A 23227-nucleotide genomic window follows, 5' to 3' on the forward strand; every position below is an offset into this window, starting at 1 on the left:
TGAAATTTGTATCATTCCCAATTTATTAGGCATAAATTGCTCTTTAAAACTGCTTGTATCATACACTTTCTTTATCATCACTGCACAAAGGGCACCAATTGCTGCTGCAGAATGCTACAGAGAGCAGTTTGGACTCACTAACGTGGCACAGCTTTCTCCTCCCAGAAACAGACCCTGGAGGAAAGGAGAGTGTTCCTAGAATGGGAAACTGAAAGAACAGCTTAAAAAAATAAGGAAAGAGACAGATAATTGCACATTTTTGCATTCTGCTTGGACCATACTTCACAAAATAGTTTTCAAAGTGATACCAGACCTAAGGAGATCTGAGACAATTTATTTGATGCATTTGACCAAGGTTCTGATTGTATTAAGGCTTCCAATCTTCCCACTCTCACAGGATTAAGGGTTTGATGTTTCACATTACAGTTATATCTACATTTCTCTCTTGATTTTTCCCTTTATTAATTTTTATTCTTCGAAGGGGAAGAACAAATCAAGGGGTGCATGAAAAATGAAGCAAGGTGGTGCTGATGGAAATACAAAGTAAACACTGACCTTCCCAAAAACCAGGTGAATAAATTAACTCATGGTTAGAACATGAAGCTCTGATCCTGCAGTGTGATTCTCCTGCAGCTGCACTCTGGGCAGGGCCAGGGCTGTTGCACGTGGCCTGGCACACACCCAGTCCTGGCTGCTCACTGGAGACACCGCAGCTTTAAGGTCATTGACGCTCCCTGGCATTTAAGTTACACTACAATATGCAAAAGTCTCGAACAGCCTGTTTGTCAACACTGTCCTTGGAGAACTTGGAAATGAGGTTCAGCACTCTGCTTACCAAGAAAGACCCAAACTAAGACACATTTCTGGAAAAAGAACAAGACACCTCGTCATTAGTACTATCCCCACACCTACTGGCTTCCATACAGCAAACCACAAGTCTGTCTTCCATGATATTTTTTTCCAGCAAGGGGGAGTCCAAAACCAGCATTTTCTCCTCAGTCACTGCCATAAGTGTGTAAGAGCCAACTAGTGAGACTCAGCAGCAGCTGGGTATTGCACTGCCATGAACTCTGCCGAGTTCAGGTCTGAGGTGCACTCGTGGTGTCAGTGGAGAACAACGACAGTGCTGGCTCAGAGATGTAGAGCCCAGGATGCCAAGGAAGGGGACAACACGACAGTACCAGTCACACACACTCAAGCTCAGACACTGGCTCTTGGAGGTTAGAATTCATCACTTTCCACGGCGTGGAGCTGCGTGTCGTCCGCGTCCGTCATGCTGCTCTCCTGGGACTCGTCCGTGCCCACTGCAGGGAGAGAGACCTGGGGTCAGGGGGGCTGGCCCTGCAGAGCTCCCCTGCCCCCAGCCCAGCCCAGCCAGGGCAGCAAAAACAAATTCTGCTTCCCCCCAAATTTCCTTCAATTCCTTTAATCTGTCCCATGTTCCCCAAGAGGCTCATTCAGCTGAGGCTGTGGAACTCCTCCACACAACCAGGGGAGCTGAGCTGCGACAGCCCAGCACTTATTTTATGTTTATTGGACAGATCAAGCTGTTGGGTTTTCTTTCCTTTTAAAATTTTTTTCTTGTTTGGTTGGTCTTTGGGGTTTTTTGCTGTACTGCTCAGGGGCTGCTCAGCAGTTCCAGTCTCTGTCTCCATCTCCTGGTCAGAACAGGCTCAGCCCAGGGAGCTGGGCTCAAATTACCCCAATTACAGCAGCAGGGAGAGAAAAACTCTGGATACTTCTACAAGTGCAGTGCAAAGTTCCCATATTAAAAGGCACACAGGACCAACAAAACCAATGTAATACACAGTTGTCAGCTTTCCCTATTTTTCAGTTGAGAATCTGGAATCGCAGGACACAGCATTTGTCTATTAATAAAGAATCCAATTCCTGCTATATTTCCTTGTTTGCAGGAAGAGAATTAAATTGCTTATTAGCCTTTATTTTCTATCTCCATTTCAGCCTGCAGATAGGTCAATATTTATGACTGTCCATGCTTTATGGAATTTAAGTTCATAATCAAAAGCTGAGAGAAGAAAAACCTGGACTGTTCCTTTCAGTGAATTACTCCCCACAGTGTTTTATTTCCTCTTGATCCAAATCAAACTGCTTCCATGACCTTCATGAGAAGCCACCTTTTATGTTCAGCACACCAAGTATTTTGATCCAACATCCAGTTTAACTTCTGAAAAAGCATCTACAGACAACTTCAGTTGCCATTCATTTACTCTGAAATCATTTGATGCTTTATGATGGAACACTTGCAGCCCTGGGAATGTCTTGCTCTCCTGGGATACTCTTAAAGCCACCCATGATTTGTATAAATGTAGAGTTACCACCATCTCTGTCCTACTACATCTAAAGGAATTTCACAACCCTTCAGGCCATGCTTTCTGTAGGGAAAATGAATGAATTCTGAGTGAAGAGCCTGCAGAGTTCTTACTGGCTGGGCAGAGATGTTTCAGTTCCTACACCTGGGCAGCAATGCTTTGGTTACTACACCTGGCACTGCTCCCACAGCCCCTGGATGGCCAGGTTGGCACACACCTGACTGCAGGGGTAACACACTCACTGCTCAGCCCCTGGCTGGCACACACCTGACTCGTAGGGGTAACATTCACTGAGCTGCTCCTCGCGGGTGATGGGCTCCTCGTCGTCGGGCAGGTAACGTTTGTCAATGGCCTCCTTGATCTGGTTGTTGGCTCCTTTGGGATCCAGGTCCATTGCCCACGAGAAATTCATTAGGGCCAGATGTGTCTGGCCCAGCTTTTTATAAACCTAAGGATAAAAAAAGCACAAGAGGCCACATTTACATGAAGCTGCTACTTGAAGGTTTGGGCAGTGAATGTTCCGAGCCACAGTTCAGTGATGTTTTATGGAAAGCAACAGAGGGTGGATTTGAAAAATTTATTATGTGAGTCCCAAGGGAAATAATGATGTGTAGAAAGAGCAAGTGTTTCTATTTAAAAATAATTTTAAAAATTAAACTACCAGCTAAGAGATTCTTTATCATTATGGGCAGATGAGGAAATTATTTATCAGTGTGGAGCATTTAAGCAGTGAAAATACTTTGGTTTGTCAAGACATGGCCACTCTCTCATGTTTAGAGGTCCAGCTACTCCTGGACAAATACCAGTAAACACATTTCAGCACAAGTCCTTTTATCCCTCTCCAGTCTAAACAAAATAAAGAAATCTTGCAGAGAGAGAATTCTCCAGCACTGCATTGCAGGGAAGTTTGTCTTGGTGCTTCCAGTGACCAGACACCCCCCAGCAGAAAGTTGCAGAAGTCATTTAAAGCTCATCAGCAGAGGAGGTGGTGGCAAGGAGGATTTCTGTCACCAGATCACCTCCCTGGCATTTCACACAAGAAAGGCTGGAATGTAGCTGCTCCTTATTCAGTATTTCTGACACAATGCATGAGAATGTCATTCAATATTTTAACAGGTACATGTGCAAATAACCAGCTCTGCTGACTGAGGGATGGACTATCATCTCCAGCTCTCTTTAACTCTTTTGCATTTCAAAGCTGGCACATAATACAGCTCTGAGCACTAAGCCTTATTTAAAGCTCTGGGAATTTTTAGAATCCTGCTCCAAGTGGAAGCATCTTAGTGACAGGCATCAAATTCTCCTCATTAAGCAGCAAAGGAAACCAAAGAACTCACAATCACAGTGAAGTTTTACCTACCTTTCCTATTAAAAAGTAAACAAGAGACTCTTTGGGAACAATCTGTTTCAGTTCTTCAAGTTCTTGTAAAGCCGACTGAAAGGTTGAAAGAGTTATTAGGCATTTGAAACCAACGCTTTTAGTAAAACTTCTACTTTTAAACTAGTTCTTGATGCTGGAGCTGTTTACCCTGCTGTGACAGTCACCTGGCATCATTAGGAAATTCAACTGAAAAATATTTAGTCTGCAGTTAGAAATAAAAAACAGTTTGAAGTAAAGTTTTCCCTTTACTTCACACACGTTTCTGAGGCAAGTTTCAAAACAGACTTGGCTCGTTTTCTGGAGCCAAAAAAACCCTGGCCAGAGCAAAAGTTACTGGATAAAGGCTGTGGGAAGATCTTCTCTTACTCTAAACAGGGTTCAGGTCAGCAGCAGATCAGCCCAAAACTGCTTCACTTCTGACTTTTCACTCCACACAACCTTGGAAACAGCTGGTTCTTATTGCTGTAATTGGATATGGGGCAGTTGGCTGAGGTTTTTTAGTAATTTATTATAAACTTACGATAGTGGCTCAGACTAAAATAATAATTTTAAAAGCAACACTTGTTTGCCCCAGATTTTATTACAATCAAAGCATTTAACACACCACCCTGGCGAGGGTGGCACTTGCCAAAGCAAATGCTTGCCATGTCCCAGCTCTTCCTGCAAGCCCCAGGCTGACCTGTAAACACTCAGTTCCCAAGGCATCCCCATTCCCAGCTCCAGGAATTTCAAGGCTGCCACGAGCACCAAGACTGACCTTGTACTTCTCATTTGCAAATAACACCGAGGCTCTGTGGAATTTGCATAGTGGGTTCTTGGGGTCGATGTTGATGGCTTTGTTCAAAGTGTCCAAAGCCTTCTCAGATTTTTTCAGTGCATGTTGGACCTGGCACACAAAGAGAGAACAATTCCAAAAGGGGAAAAACAGCAGCTCATCTGCAGGGCAAGGACAAACCCTTCTGACCATGTTTATTTACAGTCTGCTCTTTTAGAAAAGTATTTGCCCAATCCTGGACCAAGTCTGAACAAGCCTCCACAGGAAGAAAATCCCTCCTCACCTCCTCCCCAGCCCAGCTAAGTGCCAGTACTTACCACTCCAATGTGACACAGCAGGACTGAGCTCTGAGGGTTGATATCAAGTGCTTTCTGGAAATGCATTTCTGCCAGACTGAATTTCTCCTGCTTGTAATAAATCATTCCCAACCCGTACCTGCAGCAGAGAAACAGTTCTGGTAAGGAGCACTGGATTTTAACCAGGTTCATTTCTGTCAGTGACCATGACATGGCAGGAATGGTTTGTAGCCTTGCCAACCCCATATCTAGGGTGGGAAGGGATTCTTGGGGGAAAAAGCTGTCTAAAATTTTCTTTTCTTTATCCATTGGGTAGGTGAAGAACTGATGTGTGATACACAGGAAGACTGGCTAAGTAACTGCTAAATAAAAAGCACACAGAAGGTATTAACACCAAGTGGCTCACACTCACAGATCTAACCTTTACTGCTTTATATATTAAAAAGGTGTAAGAAACTAAGTGTGTCCTAAGGCAGGAAGAGGCTGGGATCTCATCTCTCCAACTGCAACTGAGAAAACATAATGCACAAAGAATGCTGCCCAGCAGAACAAAATAACTGAGGTAATATAGCCTAAACAACCTGAAAACCAACAAAAATTCCAGTTTTTTGCCTTCCATGTGAAAGTAGCTTCTGCAGGAATGGCTTTGCTCCCTTCCAGAAGAGAACAGTGGCAGTGGATGGTGGCTGTCCCCTCTCTGGAGTGTCCCTGGCCAGGCTGGAGCAAGTTGGGCTGGTGGAAGGTGGAAAGGGGAGGCACTGGAGGGGTTGCAAGGTCCCTTCCCACACCAGACTGTGACTGTGAAACTACAGCAGGGCAGCATCCAGGAGATGTTCCTGCAGGAGGAACTGTGCATCACATGGAGCAGCAAGGGACAAAGCTGGGGATGGCTCACCAGGCATTGTAGTGCCGGGGGTTGACTCTGATGGCGTTCCTGAAACAGGCCAAGGCTTTGTCCAGCTCCTCTGTCAGCACAAACTCGTGGCCCAGCAGGGTGTAGGCATAGGCATAGTTTGGATCCACCTGGATGGCCCTCTGGAAGAACTTGATGGCGATGTCGTGCTCCCTCTGCAAGCTGAAGCAGTTTCCTGCAGCACACCAGGCCTGGAACAGCAGGGCAGGAGCAGAACCTTTTTACAACTCTGAGCTGAACACATTTATCTCTAGTGCTTTAGATCATTATAAATAGCTTACTCCTAGATTAAAAAGTAAAAACAGGAATAAATCAACCATTGGTTCAGGCTCCCTCCTGTGAGGCAAGCAGGGCTAAACACACCTTCTAAAATAAATAAATAAGCAAGCTGAAACAGAAATGGAGAATCCATGGACACCCAACAAGTCTGTGCCAATTAGGTCCTTCGATGACTAATGACTAAAGCTTTTGCAGTTATTGGAAAAGCCAGAAATAAAACATCTTTGATACTTAAGACTAACAAAGAGGGAGATGGTACTTTATTTCATCAGCTTCCTCCAACTGACAAATCTGGAAATCTGCAGAGGAAGAATTTTAGCAACAACCTCCTCCTTCCCTGCTGCTCAGCACCCATCGAGGCTGTAAATACCACAGCCCAGGGTCCCTCACTGCCCCAGATTTTTAGCATCACTGCTAAAGCACAGAACTGTTTTCCACTCCTTGAATTAGAATCTGCATTTCCCTCTATCCTGACTAATCTTACTACAACCACCAACTGCTTCGCTGGGTTTGAGTTTTCCACTCTTAGACAAACCAACAGGACAACATGAATTGGATTTCCTCCTCCACCAAGGAGATTTTCAATAGTCTCTACAGTTGGCTCGATTCTTAAGAGCACATTTATCAACTCAGATCTTTTATTTTTACTGTTGCACTCATTGAAAGACTTCTGGGTTTTGGCACATTGTGACTACACTAACACACACCCTGCAGTTTAATGGATTTTGGTACAAAAATGTGCAATATTGTGTCTGCAAACAAATTCTAGAACAAATATTTTAAGTGCCAGTGAATTAACTACAACAATTAAAAGGTACAGGAAAAAGATATTCCTTATCTCTGCACACTGGCAGCAGCAGGAGTGACTGACTCATGATCTTCCTGGCTGAGTGGTGCCAAGGCAAATTGAAATAACCATGAACAGATAAAAGGGTTCAACCTGCTCCACATAAGCTGATACTCAAATTTTCAGGAGCCATTTCAGGCATCAGCAGTTCAAGAGACAACCCTGCCACATCCCTCTGCACTCTGCCACATTCAGGTGAATTCCCACTGAGAGCACACTGCATCACAGCTCAAAGCTCTGCTCTCAGTCACTGATTTTACCACAAACAGTTCCCCTCTTCTCATTCAAGCCCACAGCATTTTGTACCTCTGGTGAGTTTTTATCCATGTCTGTCAAATCCTTAGAAAGAACTGAAAGGGCAACATCTTTCTGCAGATGCCAGAGTGTGGTTGAATAGATTTCCATGCCTTCTACTCTGTAGTTTTCAATCCTCCTCACTTCTGAAAATATTCTCTCAGCCTGAGAACAGAAATGAAAGTTAAAATAAAATTCCACCCACCAAGGCAGAGGCCAAGGTCCAAGGCCTCATGTCCACCCTGAGCATCCTCTTTGCTTTTTAAGTGTTCCACACAGAGCTGAAATCTTGGAGCTTTCCCTCCAAGGGAAGGAAGTGACTGTATCCCAGGCTATCCATGCCAGCAGGAATGCAGCCAGCTCTCCCTCCTGCTGACTCAGCTGCATTCCTGATTCCATCCATGCTCAAGTGAGGCAAAAACACCATCCACAGAATCAGGAAGAGTGTAACAGACTTTCATGGGCCAGTTATGATTGTTAACCATCCCAATACAGAGTGACAGGATAAGGGGTGATGGTTTTACACTGCCAGAGGACAGGGCTGGATGGGATATTGGGCAGGAATTGCTCCCTGGCAGGGTGGGCAGGGCTGGCACAGGTGCCCAGGGAAGCTGTGGCTGCCCCTGGATCCCTGGCAGTGCCCCAGGCCAGGCTGGACACTGGGGCTGGAGCAATGGGACAGGGGAGGCGTCCCTGCCATGGCAGGGGTGGGAACAGATGAGCTTTGAGGTCTCTTTCAACCCAAATCACTCTGGAATTCTGTGATTAAAATGTGTACCCTCACCTTTCTAAATAATCTATGACAACACCCAGCATGTTCCCTCTTGAAACAGCTCAAACCCTCCCTCTCCTCGCCTCCTGCACACATTCTGCCAAGGAGTGTTTTCAAAGCTCAGCTCAGGGGCACATCAGCTGTCAGGACAGCAGTGCCAAGGAGAGCTGAACTGTGGGAATCCCCTCAGCTGCTCACTTCTGATTCTGGAGCAGTTTGGTGTCACCTCAGCTCTGCCAATGCTCCATTTGTGAGGCTGCAAGGGAAACTGGGTCACTGCTGTGATCAGCATGGAGATTTTTTGGTTTGGAGCTCAAATTGTTGAGTGATCTATTCTATAACAGCACAGTGCAAACAATTCTATCAGCACAGCAGGACAGACACATGAGGAGGAGTCTCCAACACTTGGATGCAAAGGAAATAACATAAAGCTCTACATGAAGCAGATTCAAGATCTAGATGCACTCCAGGTTTAACTTTTATATTTATCCATTTACCACAGCTGCAAAGTCCCCACAGATCTGCCAGGAGATCCGCAGGTTTTGTGCAGAACTGCCAAAGCCAAGTGAGAAGAGCAAGGCCCAGCCCCAGCTCCTACCTGCATGTACTCTGCCAGCTCAAAGTAAGCTCTCCCAATTTGGCACAGCACCCAGCCTGTGTTGTAGTGGTGGGATGGCAAATGGCTCAAGATATTGATGGCTTCTTTACAGTTGTACGAGCACAAGGCCAAGTAACCTTTCCCCATGTCCCGGAGAAGGCTCATCAAACCTTCTAGGAGAAAAACACAATAAATAAAAGTGGGGAAAAAAAAAGAAAAAATACAGTTGAGACTTATTTACTTGGAAGTGCTAATCCCAAAAGCTCTCCCTTGTGCACTGCTCCTGAATTTGCCTATGAAAACCTTCCAGGAGTTTCCAAATAATGTTTATTACACTCCTAACATTATACTTAATTAACATGAGCATGATATTCTGAATGCCAGCCTCTGCAAGGGAAGCCAGAAAATAAAGAGTCCTTAAACTCTGGGGCTCAGAGTGAGTGGAGTTCTGCACTTCCAGCAGCTATTCAAACTCTTCCCTAGGTCTGAGCACTACCACAAGCCTGGTAGCCATGGATACATCCTCCTGCTGCCTGGAAACATTCCTGAGCCAAAAGAGGGGAATTCAGCACTTTGCTTAGGATTTTCTGACAATCTGAATAAAGACTTGCTTTTAAACAAATGGGAAATACCAAGGGAGAACAGACCACACAGAGCCCATGTTGAGGTCACTGGGTTATGAACAACTCCTCTGAATCAGTTTCCAAGGACAACAATACTGTCATAAATTACATACTTTAAAATTTTGAAGTTATGAAGTATAACAATATAGCACTTATAATAATATTGCTTATTCTATTATCATAATTAATACACTGCATAATCATTTATAATACTTTCTATATCAGTACTTTGAAAATACTTTAATCATTAATAAGGACCAGAGCTTGCAAGATGTATCTGCTGACAATTACTGCTCTCAGTATTCCTTCACACACTTCTGAGTTAACAAGAAGATGTTGAATCACATCAGTTTTTATCACAATACAAAGGTGAGAGCTGCAGGCTAAATGAAGTGGGAAAGAGGCAAATACTGAAGCAACACTAAAACCCAGATCTGTCAGATTTTACTCCACTACAATCCAACAATGCTCAAACAGACCTGCTGCTGCCTTCTGCAGAGTGAAAGCTTGGATTTGTGGTGCAACAGTGGAAATTTTCCCTTCTGAAATGATGGAAGAGTCCAGTTTGGTGATTTCCAAACTGTCATTTAAGTTTGGTTGACTTATTCCTCCCTTATTTGTTTTACTTTTTGTTTTTCTGTTTGGAATCTTAGGCGGAAACTTCATTTTTAATTTTTTGCTATTTTCCTGTGAATAAGAAAAGTAAGAGTTACATATAAAAGAGTCTTTTGAATTCAGAAATCCAAACTTGAGAGCGAATTGTGTAGAACTATGTGTAACAACCATGCCCAGCCACACCCTGCTCACTGCAGAATCAGTTCTTAAGCTGCTAAAACCACCATGAATGAGTGGAAATTCAGGGCTGGCACAGAGGGATGGGTAAGAGAGGCAGGGACTGCAGCTCTGGTACCTTGGTTGTCGAACTGTCACTGGTAAACAGGCGAGAGCTTCGTCGAGGCAGCGCGTTGGGGGGAGCAGCAATGGTTGGGCTCAATACCTGAGGTGTTGTACTGAAAATACAAATTGGGCACTAAGTTTCTTTGCTGCACTTTGAATAGTGACAGCTTTTAGCTTTGTTTCAAACAAAACTGCTGCAGGACTGTGGTTCTGTTACCTTGTCTGTGGACCAGAGCTCTGTGTCTGTGCAACAAGAACTGGAGTGACCTCCCGGCTGTTCCCACTCTGGGAGAAGACAGATTTTGTTCCAGCCTGGCTGATCCTGCTGACAGTCTGCACAACACACAGTTCCTACAGGTTTGTCACGGTGGCACCCGGGACTCTCCATCTCTGCTGTGCCAAACCCAACCCACTCCACCCACCAACACTGCACAAGGAGAAACACAATTATTTTGATAAAGGAGAGGGTTCCCCCATCCCCAGGGGAAACCATCAAAACTGCTTCTCCTTCTACCTGTTAATAACACCAAATCTGCAAACTTATGCCCATTATTTGAAGATATAGAATCTCCATCTAGTGGCAAGAAACTATATGTTAAAGTGCTTGTGCAAGAACAAGAGGGAATTGAAGCCATCGTATTTAAAGGCTTTTTCCTGTAGAAGGTTAAAAAAAAAACCCACACAAAAGAAAACTATTTTTGAATTATCCCATTACAATACCATTCAGAAGCCATTTACAAACTGCACAGCACCTCAGCCTGTTTTCAGAACAGGTTCTTCCTATTTTTATAAAAAAAGCTTTAAAAAATTATCTTTCTGCCCACTCCAGGGACACCAACATTCAATTCAGTGCTGGCAGTTTGGAAGAGACACCAGAAAGGGACAAGTGGATCACCACCAGCACAGGCAATGCCAGTTTGTGCATTATCCAGCCTCTAAAGCTCAGTCCTTCCCTTCCTTTCCCAGGTTCTGTTACCAGAGGATGCTTTAGGTGGCCAGCAAGGCTGGGAATTGGCTCAGCCAAACAAAGCACATTCCTCACTGACTGATTTAGCACAGGCCCCAAATCTCCCTTTCAGCAAGGTGGGCATCAGGATTTGTCCTGAGCAAATGTGGCACCTCAGGTTCTGCTTTTTGAGGGATTCAACACTATTTCAAAATACTGCCCCCATAAACACCAACATCTTTCCTGCAACTTGTAGATTTACTAAAAATACAGGGAAAAATCCTCAGGTTTTTGTTTTTAGAAAGGAACAAATAGTTCTTCAACTGTCACCAACATTCCACCTCCCATTTATCACTATGGCAACTACAGCAGTTTCTTCCTGAGTAAAACAGACAATTTTTATTTCCCCTACCCAAGACTTTGCTGAGTGAAACAGGGCCACTCTCTCAGTCCTTCACAGACCAGCAGCAGGATTTTATTACTCTGGTCTGTAAACTACAACTCAAGAACTACTAGAAAGAGGTCAGTAGCTTCAGTAGCTTGAGGTTTCAGAAAATACATTTAAATAAATAAAAATTCCAAGTCTTCACACTCCACCCTGCAAACTGAAAAGTTTGAATCTGCTGTTGTTTGGGAGCTTCAGTGTTTGTACAAGCCTCTGTGACGGGAGGTGGACAGAACACAGAGATCTTCCCTAGGTCAGTCCAGCAGTCACAGCCAGGGCATCTGTGGGGAAAACTTAGCTCACATGGTTTTTTATGTGTGTTGTGGATTCTCCTTTAAAGTGCATTGCCATGTCAAGCCCCCAGAAAGCAGCTGAGCTCCAGAACACAAGGTACCTTCTTGGAGGGCGCTCCAGTGGATGGCACATCGATGACAGAGGAGGAGTTGGTGTAGTTCTGTAAATAGGAGCCATCCCCAGGGCTCGGGGTTTCTAGTGGCAAAATTCCAAAGCTGAGAACAAACCAGAGAGGAACAGTCAGTGGCTGAATGTCAGACCTGGAGAGTTGCTCTAATGCAGGAATTAAAACAGAGACCCAGATCACTGAATATCCTGAGCTGGAAGGGACCCACAGCACCACCAGGAGCTGCACTTCAAGAAAAGCTCTTTACAGCAGCCTCTCACAACAAAGTTTATTCCAGAGCAGCAGCATATTCCTTCAGAGATTCCTCAAGTGAGAACATGGCAATAAGCAACATCCTGGATCAACAATTCCTCTGCAAATAACCAACTGTTTGTTTAAAAACCAGAGGAGATCAACAGGAGGAGCAAGAGCAGCTCCTCAGGTTGTTTGGGTTTCCCTTGCAGAGCTCAGCCTCCAAGCTCCACAGCAGTGCCTGGGTGTGAGAGTCTGTGCAGCCCCAGCCCTGCTGCTCCAAAGCCCAGCTGAGCAGCCAGCCCTGCCCTGGACCTACCTTGGGGTCAGTGGGCTCAAAGCTGCAGGTCCCCCCAGCAAACTCCGGCCGGTTTTTGGTTTGTTCTGAGCCTGTTTGGACAATATGGCAGGTCCTGAGCCCAGAGGGACAGAATCTGAGGAAATCACAGCCGAGTCAATGTAAGACATGGAAGAGTCCGAATTCAGGGAGGAATACTTGGAATTGGAGGATTCTAGGTTGATTCTGTTCAACTCCTGAAGAATAAAAGGCAGCTCTTAGGTACTCAGGGTATAGTTCAATTAATGCTTTTCAGTTAAGCTGGAATAACGAGCTGATTTTAGCAAATGATTTTACAATGATTTGAGCAAAACTCACAATGGTGTCCTGGGGTGTCTCCATGAGGACACTCTCAGGCTGTCTGTGGGATATGTTGTGATTAGACACCACTGTTGTGCAAGTGTTGGGCAGACAGCTGCTGAAGTTCTGTAAGGATGTTAATTTAAATGTTTGGTCAGGGTCTGGCTTTTCACCTGTAAGAGTGGAAGGACATTCACTAGTTATTCCTGAGTCTATACACTGAATATTCAGTCTGAATCAAGGACAGGGGACAAAGGATTTTAGAAGTGTTTTAAAACATTTCATAGACTGACAGAACATTTGGGTTGGAAGGGACCTTAAAGAACACCTCATCCCAACCCTCTACAATAAGCAGGGACACCCTTCACTAGGCCAGGTCACTCTGAGCCCTTTGTACTAAAGCAGAATCAATATTTTTAATAATTTTCATTTTATTGTTTTGTCAAGCTATTCTCAGGAACAGTTTCTAAGTGTCTACTAAATGTAGGCTGGGAAGCACATCTGGATTGTTAGATCCAAAAATGTCTAAACAATGAAGATGGAAGAAAACAAGACAGAAGTTTTCATCAATGGCAAAGTATTTTAAATTAATTGTTGCTCACAAAAATCTCTCCAAAGAATGACATGAGTAAAACAGCTCTGCAGACTCACCTATTTCACATAGTGATTCAAAAGGGGACCAGAGGAAAGGATTTAAACTAAGGCTCTTTTGGTAACATTCTGATCCTTTGGCAAGCCGGTCTGTCTTGCTGCAGAAAGAATGAAACAGTTCACAGGAAACTTCAGAACAGCTTTTGTTCAAGAGAGCTTTCCAGAAGAGGAGTTGAAAAACAAAACCATGTTGAGAGGCATAGGAACATTCCTCATTTTTCAAGCCTGAGAAATACTGAGTTCTTTTGAAGTTGACATATTTAGATGCAGTTGTCAAAAAAAGTTATGTAAGTACTAGAATAGCTTGAGAATGTTCATTTTTAGGAAGATGCAATTCTTTGTAACAGCTTGTTTCTTTTTTTGCCAACAGTAACCCGACTGCTGGCCTTCCACCCATCTTCAGTAACTATGGATTACATTTTTGCAAAGAAATTAGGGGCTAAACTGAACACTTAAGTATTTGGCTAACAAAGAAATAATTTTGAAACTAATTAAGAATAGATATAGTAGACAAGAATCCAAGAGCTCAACTACTCCAATCAATCATTCACAATTACTGAAACCTTTCTTGCACCTTAGCAAATTCAAAACATTTTAATTTGTCAAGTTATTCTGCCTGGCACCCTCAGAACTTCGATTTGAAGGTTAGAGTTACACATGTATAGGTAGTAAAAATCTAAATGGTAACACTGAGAAACAAGCTGAGAGTTTTACAGAGTAAATCCAAAGGTATATAAAAACCTCAGACTCTTGGATTGCATCTTATCCACATGGGAAAGAGGACCTTGTGTTTTCAGTCTTTGGGTGAAAACAAAACCATTCTGGCATTCCCCAGCCAGACTGATTCCACAACTATCCACCTGAATTTACTGTGTAACCCAGAGAGAGCTGTCTCCTGTGATGAGGAAATGCTTGACTAAACCTGGGCTTGGTCAAATAAAAACCTTCCAACTTTATAGGGCAAAATGAAAAAGCAACGTTACCAGTAGACATGTCCCAGTAAGGAGAGTGTAAAGCATGCAGAGTCACCAAACTCCATAACAATGTCATCATGGCTTTTCTGTTTATTCAACACTCCACCAGACAAGATCTGCTCTCCTTCTGCAAGCCTTTTTAAAAAACAAGAGGTTTAAAGGGGTTACAAGGCTCACAGTACTGGCAGTCCAGTGTTTTCACCCTGCTGCAAACAAAAACAGAAATCCAATGTCAGTGTTCACAGGTTTTAGAGCACAAACCAGTTCCTGCAAATGAATGTTAAGTAACTGATGGATTCCTCTACAACAGGGAGGTTCAGGACTCTGCAGTCAAACAGCTCTACTGGGAGGGAAGAAAAACAGAACAAACCCAAAAGCAGAGGCACAAAATACAGCACGACTTTTCCAAAAGTGATCAACCCTAGCATGAAGGGCAAGAAAACCCTCAGGACAACACTTGATCTTTGAAGGTGATTTATCTCACTGTAAGAGTGCTAATTTGGCTTTGTTTCCCAAAGAAACACAGCCTGTAAGGCCCCCCATGCTCTGAGTTCAGAGCCAATATTGGGATATGGCAGAGATTCTGGATTTTAATGCCCTTCTTTCTTGCAAGAAGAGCTCAAAAGGAGAGCAAAGGCTCAATTTGCACCTCCTCCACCTGCAGGAGCAGCACCTCACTCAGAATGGCTGTCAGACTTCAAAATTACTTCATACAATTGCTGGGGTGGGAGGCATTTTTCACGCATCTGAGCCCAAACAAACAAATCACCTCTACTTGCACCACTTGAAATTTTATTTGTAGGTGTACACTTCCATCAGCACAGATCATCCCCACAAGAAAATAAGGCAGAGCTGCATAAATGAGCTCATAAGAGGTCTGTTTTCTCTCTGCACAGCTTGGCAATTCCTGTCTAAGTTACTCAACAACTTTCAGAGGTTTTTGCAATGTGAGTTAATGCTCATTAGATCCATATCTGAAAGCAAAATAAATCAAACTTAAAACCTTTTGTGCTGAAGGACCAATGAATTTCTAGTCTAAACAAGATGACATCTTCCAAAGAGAAATCCAAGCAAAAAAAAACACAAATCCATTTGTAACCCTGGACAGAACATGAAGGATTTACTCACTTGCTGAGGTCCACACAACATTTTGCAAGCAGGTATTTACACTGTGGGGTGGTGCAGCTGTGTCCCTTTAGGAGCCTGTAAGCTTTGTAGGCCTTTCCTGAGCGGTAGTAACACGTTGCCAGTAAAAACAGTGCTTCTTCTGAGTGTACTGGAAACAAAACCAGCAGTTAGTGCTCATCATTTCAGCACAGACAATTTGGGGGCAGGGAGTAAAAGCCAGCTATGGACAAGATGGAAGAAAATGGGTACTGGTATTAGAAATTAATTCCTGGATGAACTCCTCCTTATCTGTTGGTGATTACCAAACTTCCTCTGCCATTTCCTTGGCTAGCCAGATCAACTTTAAACATCTAGAGCTGTAAAGGAACTTTGATCCTTCTGGCTACCCAACCTGAATAAGTGATGAGCCAGCTTGTAGCTAGAACAGCAGCCAGCCAAGCAAGGCAGCCAGGCCAGAGCTCCTTTAACAGCCTGGTGGCCACACCAAGGCACCACACCTTGGCACTGCTTTAAAGAGTGCACAAACACCGGCACAACAATGCTGGATTCAAAGTACAACAACTTCCAGAAGGAAGAGCCATTCCAGCCCAAGCAGCCAGTTTTAATCCAATTTCAAATGGTCTTTTTCCAGGTTCAGTTTTACTTCTAAAGCACTCAATGCTTTCCCTTCACATGACTCAGTGGAGAAGATTTTCTGATGTTAATGAATATTAAAGTTGGTCAGTTACTAACACTCCAACACCGAGCTCTGTTTCTGGCCTTTTTGCTGCTGAGGATATTCTACTCCAAGAGCTTGACTTGGCAGCCAGGTTTGAGACTCAGCTCAGACCCACTTGTGATTAAACCATAAAAGACAGAATTAACCCCTGAAGTAACTTTAATCCTTTCTGTAAACTCACAGATTTTGTACATCCATGGTGGCCTAACCCACTCTCTGTACTTCCCCAAATGTTACACTCAAATCACTCTCACACAATGATATTTTAAATCAAAAGCTGTGTATGAACACAAGCAACTTCAAACTACAAACAATTAATGAACCCACATTACCTTTATAGGTTTCAGAAGACATTATCCTGCAAACAGAATTCAGCATTAAATGAACAATTTTCATGTTTGCTCACCCACTTATAGGGAAATCTTTAGAAAAATCAATATGAGCACTGTATAAAAACCTCTTTGGGAACCTGCCCAAATCCTTTGCTTCACCGAAAACTATTTTAAGTCTTTGTCATTATCTAGACAGTGACAATGGAAACAGAAGACCCAAACAGAGGACATTTTATTAGCCTTATCCCAAAAACACCAGAAGACCTTTTTGAAAATTCAAGTTAAATCAATTTTTATCCACTACCTCAATAGATTTTGAGAATTCTGGGAAACGACCACGCCACCAATGTCCCATCAAGGACAGTAATTGCAGGTAGACTTTAAAGTAAGTTCTTCTCAGAGAAATCACTCCTGCCCACATGGAGCCACTGTATTTCAGTTCTGCAGCCTCCACTCTGCAGTGTAACCGCTCATTTCAACCAGGAGCCAGATGTTTTGTTAGCAGTTAATTGCTTGCACCCAGTGTCAGCACTCATGCTGCTTTCTCTCAGCACTGCTGCCCACTGAAAAAGGCTGTTTGAAGTACCCTGGCAGAGAATTATTCTGTAAAGATGTGTCACTGTCAAGTCAGGTATTCTTCTCCTGGCTGCTGCAAAAAGTGGATTCTCTTTGTTCCTAAATCCTTGGCAATTACCTTAAATCTGCCATTTCCCTGCACCTCACTGAGTGCTGTGCTCAGGGCAGCTCTGCCATCCCCAAATACTATTTTCTTCATTAACACCTGGATTATCAGGTTCCATAATATTCTACACAACATTTCTCATTTCAGCACCAGATCAAACACCCCAGATTCCATTTGTAACCCTGACAGAAGGGAAAAGCCTTTATTTCTCAAAGCTTAGGTTTGTGTTTCCATTGTTAAGAATTGCATTGTGGACATGGCAGGCAAAATATTTCATTACAAAACAGAGCATGAAACAGCTTTTACATTTTAATTCAAACTATAAACTCAGGATGTTTAGCAAGAGAAATTATATTATGCTTGTATTTTAGCTTAAGGATTGGAGTGGTTTTTGTGTAAATGGTTAGTGAACAATACCTTTCAAAATAGAGGAGGAAAGCTGACCACCAGTATCAAGGAGAAAGAAGTACAGAAGAACAAAAAGCTTATCTGAGGTCATGGAGAAAAGGTTAAAGAAATAAAAGGTGCCAGAACACAACAAAAAGGTGTTTGAAGGACCCAGGGAAAGTACAGATCTGTGTTACTGCTCCTGCTCACTATCCAAGACCTCCCAGCCCTGGCAGCTTTGCAATGAAGCAACAATTAGCAGGATTCAGCAGGAGATACCTGTTCCATATGTTCTGATTCTCACTGTCTCAATTTCACAGCGCTTTTCTCTCACCATCACAAGACTCTTTGAGCTAATCAACATATCTGAGCAGCACTATTAGCAAAGACAGCTTTCAATGTCAAGCCAATTTGTAGAATTTGTGTGCTGCATCTATCCTCAAGTGCCCTTGGAAGTCATGCAATGCTTGAGGGTTATTAAAAAACCCCCAACATTCTCCCATCTGATACCATAAACTAGATCACTGCAAACACTGCACCTAAACACACAAATCTGAGTTTAATTTTAAGGAGATTTTACTGTAAAATAACATTGCTGCTGGTACACGATTTGATTTTCCAACCTAATTGCAAGGCATTCCCCAAGCAGAAAGCTAAACTTCGTTATCAGAACAGGAGGAACACAAAGCAGGAGCAGAGGCTCACAAACCCCAAATTAAAATTGAAAAAGAAGTCATGTTGATAATTGCACACACCTTCTGCATACAACCTCTCTGCGAGGAACACGGCATCGCGGTACGCGTAGTGGTTCAGTGCTTGCCAGATAGCAGCCTGCAAGGCAAGGAAACATCTCCGTTTAGTGGGGAGCTGGAAATGCACAAATCTCATCACCTCTCACTGCCAAAAGGCAAAGGTCAGCTCGGCTTCATAGGGCCATAAAAAGAAAGGGGAGCATAAACACGCTGGTCAGGTTGTGTTTGTTTCAGCTGTTAGTAAGGAGGCTTTAAAAAAACCCCAAAGTCTGCACTGAAGTCACGAATCAACCTTGGAGTGCTCCTCACTCATTATCAGACACAATCATCCAAACCCCTCAGAAATTACCGAGTTTATCTTGATGCATGACTCAGTGGGAATTACTGCAAACTACCACCAAACAACACCACCTTCAGTAAAGACAAAACCAAAATCCAACCCCAACTGGTCAGATATCCCATTAAAGCAAAACCCAACAGGCCCAGAAACCTCTCAGCGTTCAAACGGTCAGGATGAGACTTGTGTTGGTTGAGCATCTCAGTATAAAGGATCTTCTCTGAAGAAGTATCACTGTTCCCTGAAGGTAAAGGTGAACATGATGCTCTGTTTTTTGTGCAGCATTTGGTTGGGTCTTCATCCTCCTCTTCACTGTCCCCAGCTGTGAAGCAGCACCCCAGAACAAGTGCAAATCAACCAGACAAGCTGTACTCTACAGGCACAGATGAACACAGCCCACTCCTGGTTTTGCTCCCACACTCACTCAGCCCAATCCTGCTCCCAGGTCCTGTTTGCTTTCTTGTGAGCCCCAAGCTGGGGTTTGTGACAACCAATATTGTGCAGACTGGAAGGATGGCACAACTCCAGTGGAACAAACACGCTCACAGGTGTACAGCCTGCACACCAGCAAAGCAGGTGTCACTCACTGCCACTGCTGTCACCAGCAGCTGACACAGAGCTGCCCAGGGCTGGTTAGACGGTTTCACACGGACTGCTCGGCCAGCTTTCTTCAGATCACATTAAAAGTACTCTGTTATCTGCAAAAGAAGGCTGGGATTTGAAAAATCATTGAAGATCTGTTCAGCCTTTCCTCCCCACCTACTCCCAGGGTGCTGTGCACACTCATCAGTTCGTGCTCCAAGGTGGGCAGGGCTGGGATCAGGACAGCAGCTCCTTCCCATCCAGGCTCTTTGCTCCAGCTCCAAAGCCCTTTTCCAGCAGCAGCAAAAAGCCACTTTGCAGTAGTTTTGCTATTACTGATCCCAAAAGAGATCTGAACTAAGGCATTCAAGGCACTGTGATCTAGAATTTCTCTAATACTCATCAGCAATCAAACACAAATAGAATTTGCTTCTAAAACCTATGAAACACTTCAAAACTAAAAGAAACCTTCCACAGGGAAAGCAATAGTGCCCTGCAGTGCCATTCCCAGTGGGAAAGGCAAGCGTCGATTACAGCTAAAAAAAAAATAAATCCAAACATCACAGAGTTACATGTACCATATGCTACTTCTTCCAACAGAAACTTGACAAACACAGGGTGTGAAAACTGTGCACGTTCTCTTCACGGGAAGCCCACACAGCCGTCATGAACAGCACACACCAGGGCTCCAAGCACTACAGGGAATATTACACACAAACCTCTCAGGCTGTTTTCTCCTATCAGCAGATCCCAAGAACACACTGAAGAAATCAACAGGAGCTTTTAGGCTTGTGTAAAGGTATTCAGACATATTTAAAAGTGAATTATTGTAGTTTGATCATTACAATACAAGCACACTATTGTTTCTCTCTGTATTTATTGTATTTCATATTTCAGATATCTGAGCCTCAGAGCCTCCTGAAGTGATTCCTCCCTGCTGCCTTGAGAGGCTCCCAGCTGAAGGTGGTTCCACAGCCTGCAGACAGAGCAGGACAGGGCTGTAATCCTTTAAGCCCTCCTGAAGCCACAGCACCCAAGGTCTCCCATTTCTCTTGCTCCCAAAAGCAGCTCTTCCTTCAGCAAGGCACAAGTGACGTTTAGATGAATCCAGCCAAGCTGTGGCAGGTTAAAAATCCTGTCTTTGCAGGGCTGCAACTCAGCCAGCTTACAAAACAAAGGTGTGGGGGTGTGAGTGGGAAAATCAGGGTAATCTGATTGCTCAAACAAGAGCAAGTTGCCAGGAACAATCCTGCCAGAGGCTAAGAGGGGACACAAGGGATTTGGGGCTGTGTCACAGCCACTTTGTAAGAAGTTACACTACACACTGGCTCAAATATCAATCGTTGTGGAGCAGAATCCCAGGGAAAGCAAGAAACGGGCTGGTAGAGTCCCTATTCTGAAGCAATTATCATTTGCAGCCAAAATGTGTCTCCTGCCCTGAACTGACCCATGCTGGAGTCTGGATCCTCACACACACTCTCCTAAAAGAGCAGGAAGAAGAAAGGAAGGCAGAAGGGAATCAGCCATACCTCTGCAGCAACAATTTTCCACGAGAAGAGATGTCTAAACCATGACTGTGCCTCAAAAAAGTGGATTTCTTGCTCTCCATTCAGGACAGGAACATTAATCTCAATGCAGCACAGTAATTTAGTTTGTTCTGGAAGAAGCACAATGCACGCACACAGCACTAGTGGTACAACTGCTAAACCACACCAGGAGAGTGGTCTCAGCCCTGCTCTCAGGGTTGTGCCACAGGAAGGAGAAAAGTTGGAAGTGTTTCCACATTTTATTCAAGTGTGCTTGCCGAGAGGATGAACCTCCAGGTCCTAATCACTCTTTTAAAAAAAAATTAATTTGAAATGCAAAATGAACAAGGAATTCCAAAACTACCATACACAGCCCTGCAGTGAGGCATCTTCAGAAAGGAGAGCAGGAAAATAAAACCCGACTCAGACAGGTTCATCTTCTACCCAGAAAATCCTGTGAATTGTCCAAGTGTCACTTCAGATCTAAGCCAAAGAGCTCTTGAGAGAGATTCTCTCCTGACACTTATACTGCCTTGGAAATTATTTCCCAAGCTGTTTAGCCTATATTGCCAGGCTAAGCAGATTCTGCCATGATTTTACTCTTCAGGGTGGGTGGGGAGGAGAGCTCTGGGATGGGCTGTGCTGCATTCCCAGCCACACAAACTCTGCCCACTGAACGAGCACACGTTGGTCCTGCAGCCAAGCTCCAGCACCATTCCAGTGAGTCACTGCAGATGATCACCTTGAACAGCTAAATTCCAAGCAAAGTGCTCATTTTCTTTCCAAGATGTTTTTCAGAAGTATTTGGAAGGTGTCCAGCCTGTTTCTCAGCACATGGGACACAGTTTTATGTTGGAGCTGAAGGGTTTTAAATCAGCTGTATCAGGAAGTACAGCACAGGGCTGTAAACTGTGGCACTTTGGTCAACTTTAAAGAACTTTAAGAGTTAGCAAAAGCCTAATGAGTGACCAGGATGCCTTCTGGGACACGAAATTAAAGCACAACACTCATAAGGCTATGTACAAACACCAATTCTGTTATTTATCTGTCACGCTGTGAGGATCTAAGGACAATAGTTCCTCCCTGGAATGCTGAGCCCTGTAGACATCTGAAAGGCTGGGAGAAAACAGACAAACAGACAGGAAAAATCTCTGCAATGACAAAAATGAGAACTAGCGTCAACTTTCCCAACAGTTTCATTTAAGAAAATGATAAAAACAGAGCTAAGTACGTGGACTTCGGCTAAACTGGGAATTCAGAGACACAATGGACTTTACCCAGTCACAAATAATTCCTAAACTTACCAGCACTCCTGTAAGCAAGGAACAGCAGCAAAACTGACAGCAGCACAACTACTGCTAAAGGAATGATCTGTCATTTAAAAGCAGAATCTAAATAGAGAAAGTCAATCTCAACAGATACATTTAACATAGCAGAGCCTCATCAAAACATCCAGGCTGGGAAGAGGTTAAGAATGGAGAACAGCATTGGAGAGGTCTTTACCTTGCTGAAACACCACCACAAGACCCCACAGCTCTGTCGGGGAGCTCTCAGAAGAGCAGATATTTCCACTTGGTCAGCCTAGCTCGCACAGCACCGGAAACATTTGGTATTATTTCCTGTCAGCTACACTCATTCACACTGCAGTGCATTCCTGCTTCCTTTTCTATTGTAATGCCGTGTTTCCCTAGAATACCAGCTGTGCAAAACAGCCAGCCCAGCTCCAGAGCCAGCACCAGCGGTGCTGGATGGGCTCTGAAGGAGAGGAACCGGGTGGCCAAAAGCATTTCCAGCACTGCACCGAGCCTTGCTCCCAGAGGGGAGGAGGAGAGTGGTGGCATCAAGGACACAACCCCTCATCTACAGGAATCACCATCTTCCACACACAGGGTCAAGTCAGCAGGATGGTTTTCCACAGGAGCCTTTCTTCCTCTTCCCCTTCCACATTTTCATTAGAAAGAGCCAAAAGCAAGAATTCTCACTATGCTCATTACAAAACACAATCGTGTTCTGACAAGACACTGCTGCCACGAACCTCTTGCTGTAACTAGAAAAAAAGCCCAAAACATCTTGTTAAAACGCTAAAAATATACTTTAAAAAAGAATGGGAACATGAATAAAACGACTGATTAATGAAGATTATGAATAGTTAGAGAATGGGCATACAGGAACTGCAGAGAGAACAAGCAGCTCAATTCTGTGAATCACGACTTTTGGATGGGAAGGCTGAGCGCAAGAACAGGAAACCGATCAGAGTAACTGCAGTGAGACTGAAACACGGCAGAAAACCCAAATGTACATTATTTCCTCTGCTAGGTCTCCCAGCAATCCGAAGGAACCAACTCCTCGGGAAGAAGGAACGTCCTTCACCCGCACGGCACGGAGCGGCCCGAGCACGCTGCGAGCATTTAAACACGGCACGGCAAACGCAGAAAGGTGAGCCAAGTATCAACAGGTCTCCCGGGGGACCGGG

General features: G+C 44.0%; 2 protein-coding genes across 3 annotated transcripts in view; one reads left to right on the forward strand and one right to left on the reverse strand.

The window, feature by feature from the left end:
- Positions 1-23227, reverse strand: part of CDC27 (cell division cycle 27) — a 23696-nt gene continuing 469 nt past the window's right edge. Inside the window, exons 2-19 of one of the 2 annotated variants that reach the window (XM_033078967.2) lie at positions 18313-18388; positions 15439-15586; positions 14320-14445; positions 13337-13434; positions 12704-12858; positions 12368-12582; positions 11791-11905; positions 10223-10338; positions 10019-10118; positions 9588-9795; positions 8486-8655; positions 7128-7280; positions 5678-5886; positions 4804-4921; positions 4469-4597; positions 3691-3765; positions 2598-2778; positions 1-1304 (exon numbers count right to left, since the gene is read on the reverse strand). In XM_033078967.2, coding sequence (XP_032934858.1) covers positions 1222-1304; positions 2598-2778; positions 3691-3765; positions 4469-4597; positions 4804-4921; positions 5678-5886; positions 7128-7280; positions 8486-8655; positions 9588-9795; positions 10019-10118; positions 10223-10338; positions 11791-11905; positions 12368-12582; positions 12704-12858; positions 13337-13434; positions 14320-14445; positions 15439-15586; positions 18313-18388 — 2475 coding nt within the window. In that variant the 3' untranslated portion in view covers positions 1-1221. Of the gene's footprint in view, positions 1305-2597; positions 2779-3690; positions 3766-4468; positions 4598-4803; positions 4922-5677; positions 5887-7127; positions 7281-8485; positions 8659-9587; positions 9796-10018; positions 10119-10222; positions 10339-11790; positions 11906-12367; positions 12583-12703; positions 12859-13336; positions 13435-14319; positions 14446-15438; positions 15587-18312; positions 18389-23227 lie in introns of both variants that reach the window. The other variant, XM_033078966.2, reaches the window with a different exon arrangement.
- LOC117006484 (parathyroid hormone/parathyroid hormone-related peptide receptor-like) overlaps positions 18397-23227 on the forward strand; it is a 22770-nt gene continuing 17939 nt past the window's right edge. The window contains exon 1 of the mRNA XM_042779937.1: positions 18397-23190. The gene's annotated coding sequence lies outside the window, so the exon portion shown is untranslated. The remainder of the gene's footprint in view (positions 23191-23227) is intronic.

This window comes from Catharus ustulatus, chromosome 23 (assembly GCF_009819885.2).
Source record: "Catharus ustulatus isolate bCatUst1 chromosome 23, bCatUst1.pri.v2, whole genome shotgun sequence".
Classification (NCBI taxonomy): domain Eukaryota; kingdom Metazoa; phylum Chordata; class Aves; order Passeriformes; family Turdidae; genus Catharus; species Catharus ustulatus.